Raw genomic sequence first — 7914 nt, forward strand, 5'->3', positions numbered from 1 at the left:
AAACATCACCTTCTCTCCGCCTGAGCCTTCCTCCTCCTCCTCTTCCTCCTCCTCCTCCTCCTCCTCTTCCTGTCCTTATAAGGCAGCTTCCTGTGATGATGAAGTGAGAACCGTCTGAGGATAAACAGAAATGTTCAAAGCAGGAGGATTACTGGTGGTTTGTGGTCATTTTCTTTTAAATAATGAGCAAACTTTCACAATGAAGGTGTTAATTTGACATTTTGACATATTTTTCTATCATTTGTTTGCTTGACTTGGATCCATATAAAGGTGGACTTCCTGATGTGTCCACCACACTGGGGAAGACATTTCAACTTGCCCCCAAAATACTCTGATCACATTTAATTCATGATGCAGCAAGGAGGAAAATTAAATGTTTCATATGCAGCTGTGTTTGTTTGGACAGATTATTCTATTAATAAATTATATAATTTATTTTTAAACTAGCCTTTTTGTTTAATTTAGTTCTCTTTGTTTTAAAATTAAAATTTTGTTTATGATCTAAAACATTAAGTGTAATTTAAAAAATCAAAAACATCAGAAATCTGTTTTTCTCCTGATAACGTGCCATGTCACCTCCTGGCCGCTGGGTGGCGCTGAGGGTCTGTGATTGCAAACGTCGTTTATCTCTTTCCTCTGTCGCTGCGGTGGAGTTTAGACTTTGAAAGTGTAATTCATGCTGGTAAGCGTTATAAAAATGATTATCTAACGTGTGGGTTATGTGGGAGGTGTTATTTCCTCGCTGAAAGCCGAGTTGACTGGTCGGCAGAACAAGAAAAGCAGGAAAATCGGAGAGAGTCGCTTTGTTTTTCAGATTAGCTAGCCGGTGATTCCTTTATCGGACGCACGCCACTTTTCCTTTCAACTTAAATCTTAAATAGATTTTTATCATTTTAATCCACTTTATATTTATTGGTTGTGTCCTTCAGGTGGAAGTTTGTATCTGTTACCCCTAAAAAGTAAGTTTTTCAAGCTGTTTCATCTCCCCGGAGTCTAAGGCTCGTGACTCGGATCTGATGACCCTGCGCAGCTTTGATTCTGACTTTTATTGCTCTTTATTGGGTGTTTTTCAGACTTTAATCATGAAGAAAGAAGCAGTGCAGGCAGCAGCCAAGGAGTTTCTGCAGTTTGTCAACAGAGGAGTGTCTCCGTATCATGGTAAGGTCTGGAGAAAAGTGCGATGTTTAGCATTTGGAAAAATCCGAGAGGCGTCACACTGAACCCCGTTCAGAAATGTCTGAATTTAAACACTTCTTTATTCTCAGCGCGTTTTAAAAGCAATAATTATTATCATTGTCACTTTCCTAACTCTTTATAGCTGCGTTTTGAACTCGGCAAACATTTTAGAGTAATTAATTCACAAGAAGCTGCCACATGCTGCTATTGAATTATCAGCTCAAAACCTAAAATAATACCTGAACTTTGACCCCAAATCCCAGAGGGGTTGAACATGAGAAGTTTTATCCAAACCTCTCCAACATCTTTGTAACCAAACTATCCTGTACAACCAGCGAGACAGGTTAGCGTGTTGTAATCATCATACAGCAGCAGTCTTCAGTCAGAGGCCTCTGCAGATGAGTTGGAACGCTGACTGCTACTGGAGCGCAGCCACAGCATCCCCATCTACAGAGACATTTAGCTTCCCTTTGGGGGAAATGCAGATTAATTTAACTGCATATGCTGCTGATGATGATGATGATGCTTGCGGTCGTGTTAAATCGGTTGCCATGGTTTCTGAACATCAATCTGGAGTTGATGTCAGTCCAGAACGTTTTTAACCGTTTCGCTCTGCCACAATTTCAGGAGAACATAGATGTTTATTTATTAAAACAAGTTCCTCTTGTATCCATGGCGACAGCACTAACCTGACCTTTGACCCTAAGCCACAGCAGACTGGAGGTTCTGGTTGTGTTGCGGCTGCAGCAGAGCCTCAGTACTCTGTTGTGTTTGGCTGACTCCATGTGTGGCGCCTCCTGCAGGTCAGGGGGAGTAACTGCAGCCTTTTGGACCGATATAGAAAAACATTTCTAGATTCTGCACCCGTTTCATACCAAGTTCTGTTGGGTTTGGGTTTTAGTTCCAGCTGATGGGTTTCTGAGAGTTATTAGTTTTCTCTAATATAAACATTAGGATTATAAATAAAAACGTCTGGTTCTGGTTCTTTTCCTCGTACAGTTTGACTTCCAGGTTAACCCTGGTGGGTGGTAGTTCTCAGCTCCAGGTTCTGATTGACCCAGTTGGGTTTGGTGGTGGCTCCAGCGGTTCTGTTGAGTCAGCAGGAAGCCGACCCGGTTCTGGTCCGGTGACTTTGAGCTCCAGATAAGATAAAGAAGGAACAGATGGGTCCCAATCTTCCTGCCCTTTGACCCTCTCTCTGTTCACCGTATTAATCACCATAGCAACGGCTTCTTCTTCTTCTGTGGTTTCCTGCAGTGGTGGAGGAGTGCAGACGGCGCCTGCTGGAGGCCGGTTTCACCGAGCTGAAGGAGACGGAGCAGTGGGACATCAAGCCGGCCAGCAAGGTGGGTCGGGGTCAAAGGTCAGGGAGCTAGCGGGTGGAAGCTAACAAAGATCTTCTCTGCAGTATTTTGTGACGAGGAATTTCTCCAGCCTGATCGCCTTCGCCGTGGGAGGAAAGTATCTGCCAGAAAATGGTTTCTCCATGATCGGAGCGCACACCGACAGCCCCTGCCTCAGGGTACGACCTCCGACCCCGCCCGTCCCATCGCCTCCACCAGGTGCTGCAGCTGCTTCCTGTTGCAGGTGAAGCCGCGCTCCAAGAGGACGAAGCAGGGCGTGCTGCAGGTGGGCGTGGAGTGCTACGGCGGCGGCATCTGGAACACCTGGTTCGACCGAGACCTGACGGTGGCCGGCCGCGTCATGGTGAAGGTAGTTCAGCCTGGGAGCAGCAGGGGGCGCCAGAGCTCCGGTCTGCTGCACTGTGACAGGAGGAACGTTCTTTATTCAGATTAATGGAAATAGAAAAGAAATTGTCTATTATTTATATAATATGGAGCCTCTAGGGAACATGGGGGATTTTTTTCTGTACTGGTCAGTTATGCAGCATAATTGAATACTGTAAGCCTTTCTTACGGTGGGCGCCGTACTTTATGCTTTAATATAAGGTTATGTGAGGTTTTTCCATCAATGTTAGTATCTTTTTGTGAAATATCTGAAGTTTTATATCTTTCTTTAGGATAGAAAGGCACCACAAACCTACGATATAAACAGAAACTTTCCGTAAGTAGGAAAGAAATAAAAATACATCCAAACTATATTTCTGAGTTATTATCGCGGGTAATAAATCATCTGACAGTTTTGATTGTGTCTCTGTTGTTCTAGTCTGAATGGTTTAAAGAGCTGCTTTCAGTTCCATCTTAGCCTTAACAGACATAAACATGCAGGAAAAAATAAATCGATTTTCAATCAGTGTTTTACACCAAACAGTTAATAATAATAAACAAGTTTTCACTGAGGCTCTGTAAGAGCCTTATGAATGAAATAAGTAATTATTGATATGACAGCAGCAGGAGGCTTTGACACTTAGGTGTGTCGACGTGGGAGTGACGTCACCAGGTGTGAATGGGAAGGATACTGGCTTTGTGTGTATGAGGAAGCGGTGAGCGGGGCGGTCAGTCCTGGCAAAGTTTGGAGCCTGATCATCAAAATGGAATAAATCGATAATTGTGACAGAACAAAGAAAAGGTTTGGAGTTGATTGATAAACGGACAGATGAGATTCCCCGAGTTAACCCAGAGTTAATCCCTTTACCATCATTAGTTTGTTGTGTTTTTAATAATAAAAACTTGTTAACAGTAAAAACTGTTTGGTGCAAAACACTGATTGAAAATCGATTTATTTTTTCCTGCATGTTTATGTCTGTTAAGGCTAAGATGGAACTGAAAGCAGCTCTTTAAACTATTCAGACTAGAACAACAGAGACACAATCAAAACTGTCAGATGATTTATTACCCGCTATAATAACTCAGAAATAGTCCAAATTATAATGTATTTTTATTTCTTTCCTACTTACAGAAGGTTTCTGTTTATATTACAGGTTTTTATGGCGCCTTTCTATCCTAAAGAAAGATATAAAACTTCAGATATTTCACAAAAAGATTCTAACATTGATGGAAAAACCTCACATAAAGTTTTATTAAAGCATAAAGTACGGCGCCCACCGTAAGAAAGGCTTACAGTATTCAATTATGCTTATTATTATTATGCTAATTATTAAATTATGCTGCATAACTGACCAGCACAGTTTTGCAAGGGAACGCAAAAGAAAAAAATTTCCCACGTTCCCTAGTAATTATGAAATATTACTAGTAATATTACATAAAACATCATCATAGGTGAACAAAAAATGTCCAAGAAATAGTTTTCTGTCATTATGAAAACAGATAAAACAGTAAATAAAAATATTTTCTTAACAATAATAATGAAGTAAATTAAAAGAAAACAAAAAAGTAATGATTAAAAAGAAATAATCTTTTTAATAAAAATAACAGAAACTTCTCCTGTTTTTTTCTCTTAATGTTGCAGGAATGAAAAATAAAGTAAAACTTGAGTTTTTTCCTGCATGACGAGTCGCTCTTCCTCCTCCTCCTCTTCCTCTGCAGAGCGACGGCCAGCTGGTCCAGCGCCTGGTCCACGTGCCCCGCCCTCTGCTCCGGGTGCCTCACCTGGCCATCCACCTGCAGCGCGACGTGAACGACGCCTTCGGCCCCAACAAGGAGAACCACCTGTGAGCCCAACTCGGGGACGGATACGGAACGTGAAGGTGTCTGTGATTTCCCAGCTGCAGTGAACGCACCGTGTTGGTTTCAGGGTTCCCATCCTCGGCACGGCGGTCCAGGAGGAGCTGGAGACCGGATCGTCTTCGTCTGGAGACGCTTCGTCTGCCGCCAACACGGTGAGTTCTTTACGACGCCTGGCCCGGTTCTGGTTCTGGTTCTGATCCTGGTTCTGTTTGGGTCCAGGCTGACAAGCACCACCCCGCCCTGGTCAGGGTTCTGTGTTCGGAGCTGGGCGTTCAGCCGGACTCTCTGCTGGACTTTGAGCTGTGTCTGGTCGACACGCAGCCGGCGGTGAGTCTGCACTTCCTGTCGGTTACCATGGAGATCAGACATTCACGAGCCGCCATGTTGGCGCCGTCAGAAACGGGCCGGCCGCCATGTTGTCACCTGCTGTTGCTTATTTGAAATGTTTTGAGTGAAACAGTCAAACTAAACGTCACTGTGAGCAGGACGGCCTTTGATTAGGCCGCCGAAGGTTCGGCTGAATGAAAGCAATGAAGAAGAACTGGCTAGGCTGCATATTGAGTAGCTAAGCTAGCGCTACGCTACATGTTGGTACAAAACTAAAGCAGCAGGAATGTGTCTGAGTTGTCTGCAGGAACAAAGTCAATTATTATTATTATTATTAGACGTTTTATTTCATATATTTTTGCTCTGCAGCTGAATTAGTGCAGAATTGAAATGAAAGTCATTATTTTCTGCCATATTGTGGCGCCCGCGGCCTCCTGGCGCCCGCGGCCTCCTGGCGCCCATGCTGCGTGTGCTTTGGGCCGGCCCGTGCTGGTCCTGACCTCCAGGTTTCCCTGCAGGCTCTAGGAGGAGTCTACGAGGAGTTCATCTTCTCTCCCCGTCTGGACAACCTGCACAGCTGCTACTGCGCCCTGCAGGTCAGAGCCGGTACTGCAGCTGCAGCTCCACCCGCTGCAGAGCGTTTCCTCCATCTGCTCCGTCTTTCAGGGCCTGCTGGAGTCCTGCTGCGCCGACTCTCTGACCTCTGACCCCAACGTCAGGATGATCACTCTGTTCGACAACGAGGAGGTGAGTTGACTCGGCCGCCGACCTCTGACCCGACCCCCGGCCCCTCGGTGACCTCTGCGTCTGCCGCAGGTGGGGTCAGAGAGCGCCCAGGGAGCCCAGTCCAACCTGACGGAGCTGATCCTCAGCCGGCTGGCCGCCTCCACCCGCAACCCCAGCGCCTTCCAGCAGGCGGCGCCGCGCTCCTTCATGATCAGCGCCGACATGGCGCACGCCGTTCACCCCAACTACACGTCAGTCTGGTCATGGAATCGTTTAACGGCAACGGCTGGATCCGCTTTGCTCCAAACATTTCACCCGGACCGGGCTTTCAGGCAGCTGCTGGCGGAGGCAGCATCATGCTGCGGGCTGCTGGATCCAGTCTGTTGTTAACTAGGTAAATGTTGACCAACCAGCTGCTAACCTGGAGCTGTGCTTGTTTCCTCAGGGAGAAGCATGAAGAGAACCACCGGCCAGCTTTCCACAAGGTCAGTCTGTATCCTGATTGGCCGCCTCACCGTCCAATAGGAGCAGCTTTTACTGAAGGCCTCTCTGCTTTCAGGGCCCAGTCATCAAGTTCAACAGCAACCAGCGCTACGCCACCACCGCCGTCACCGCCTGCGTGGTCCGGGAGGTGGCGAGCCGCGTCGGAGTGCCGCTGCAGGTACACCCGCTTCCTGTTAGCCACACCCGCTTCCTGTTAGCCACACCTGCTTCCTGTTAGCCACACCCACTTCCTGTTAGCCTCAAAGCTGATAGATCACATGTCACATCTACATCAGTTAACCTGAACATCCTGAACCATGATGGAGCTAGCTGGAGCTAACAGCTATGCTAACTCGCTAACTTTCTTAGCTCTATATCTGCACTGAATTCACTTCATTAACACTTTCTACAGAACGGTCTAAATAAAGTAAACTGTAGACATGGAAGCAAAGACAGAAACAGTGGATGAAATCAGCTCAGACCGCCTGCAGTTCACCCTAACGACCACTAGAGGACAAACTAACCCATGTTAAATCCCTGGAGTCCTTTCAGAATAAGACTTCCTGTCTGTGTGGCCCCCTACAGGATGTGATGGTGCGTAACGACAGCCCCTGTGGGACGACCATCGGCCCCATCCTGGCGGCGCGGCTCGGCGTCCCCGTGGCCGACATCGGAGCGCCGCAGCTGGCCATGCACTCCATCCGGGAGATGTGCTGCACCTCCAGCGTGCTGCAGAGCACCGCCCTGTTCAAGGTGAGCGGTTTCTGGGTTAAACAGCTGAAAGCTCAGCAGCCATTTTGACCTGATGGTGTTGCCGTAGTAACTCAGTAAATAACCTTTCTTAAACATGTGTAATCTCCTAAATGAACCCGATGCCTGGAGACTCATAAATGTTTCCATGCCTCTCATGGCTGCTGGAACATGTCACAGTTTTCACACCAGACTATGTTTTGTCTTCTGGATGTTTTCCTGCCACTGTCCGTCTGGTAGTCAGATGGAGGATGAAGGAGTTTCAGACTCGGAGCAGCTGGTTTAGCTGATGATCACGTGACCTGCAGTCAGCCTGTGTTTGTGTTAAACAACCAGCCGTTGTCTGGGAAACAGACGTAAACAACCATGGCCTCCCATTTGGTGGCAGATGGAGATCCTCACTCAGTTTAGCCTGATGGGGGTTCATCTCCACTTCCTGTGGCTTTTCTATCCACTTCCTGTTGTTTACCACCACTTCTTGTCTGCTTGGTCCCCAGGGTTTCTTTGAGCTGTTTCCGTCCATCAGGAACTCTCTGGTCGTCGACTGAGGACAGGACGACCTCGGCTCTCCACTTCCTGTGGATGACAGGAAGTGACTCTGATTTTATCTGAAAGATTTTATTGATCAGCTTCAGAAATAAAGTTGATGAATCTGGATCAGTCTGGGTGTTTTTATTTTAGTTGTGTCTGTTTCTTCCTCCTCAGCAGCTGCAGGTTGAGGCGATGCTGCAGCCAGCAGAGCGCTGGCTGCCATGGCTGCAGCATCGGGTGGGGGAGGGGGGACAGAGACCTGCAGCTTCTGCAATAATCCACTTTATCCTGGAAACTGAATGTCCCTTCACAGCTCCCATAGTTACCAGTTATA

The 7914-nt window shown here is 46.8% G+C and overlaps 1 protein-coding gene across 2 annotated transcripts; it reads left to right on the forward strand.

Annotated features, from left to right (window-relative positions):
* Positions 1 to 563: 563 nt before the first annotated feature.
* On the forward strand, positions 564 to 7706 carry dnpep (aspartyl aminopeptidase). 2 transcript variants are annotated; one of them, XM_028010662.1, is made up of 16 exons: positions 567 to 682; positions 930 to 959; positions 1074 to 1158; positions 2434 to 2522; positions 2585 to 2698; positions 2764 to 2889; positions 4623 to 4747; positions 4831 to 4915; positions 4983 to 5090; positions 5609 to 5686; positions 5757 to 5837; positions 5907 to 6067; positions 6262 to 6301; positions 6376 to 6477; positions 6885 to 7052; positions 7547 to 7706. In XM_028010662.1, exons 3-16 carry the CDS (start codon positions 1083 to 1085, stop codon positions 7595 to 7597), a joined length of 1404 nt encoding a protein of 467 aa, XP_027866463.1. In that variant the 5' UTR covers positions 567 to 682; positions 930 to 959; positions 1074 to 1082; the 3' UTR covers positions 7598 to 7706. The 2 variants fall into 2 exon arrangements, with proteins under 2 accessions (XP_027866462.1, XP_027866463.1); XM_028010661.1 differs by lacking the exon at positions 930 to 959 and having other exon boundaries at positions 564 to 682.
* Positions 7707 to 7914: the final 208 nt, after the last annotated feature.

This window comes from Xiphophorus couchianus, chromosome 24, assembly GCF_001444195.1.
Source record: "Xiphophorus couchianus chromosome 24, X_couchianus-1.0, whole genome shotgun sequence".
In the NCBI taxonomy this organism is placed as follows: domain Eukaryota; kingdom Metazoa; phylum Chordata; class Actinopteri; order Cyprinodontiformes; family Poeciliidae; genus Xiphophorus; species Xiphophorus couchianus.

Coding starts and splice junctions, on each gene's coding strand:
- dnpep (XM_028010661.1), top strand. Junction 5,091..5,608: donor TGGTCGACACGCAGCCGGCG/GTGAGTCTGCAC, acceptor GTTTCCCTGCAG/GCTCTAGGAGGAGTCTACGA. Junction 5,838..5,906: donor CTCTGTTCGACAACGAGGAG/GTGAGTTGACTC, acceptor CGTCTGCCGCAG/GTGGGGTCAGAGAGCGCCCA.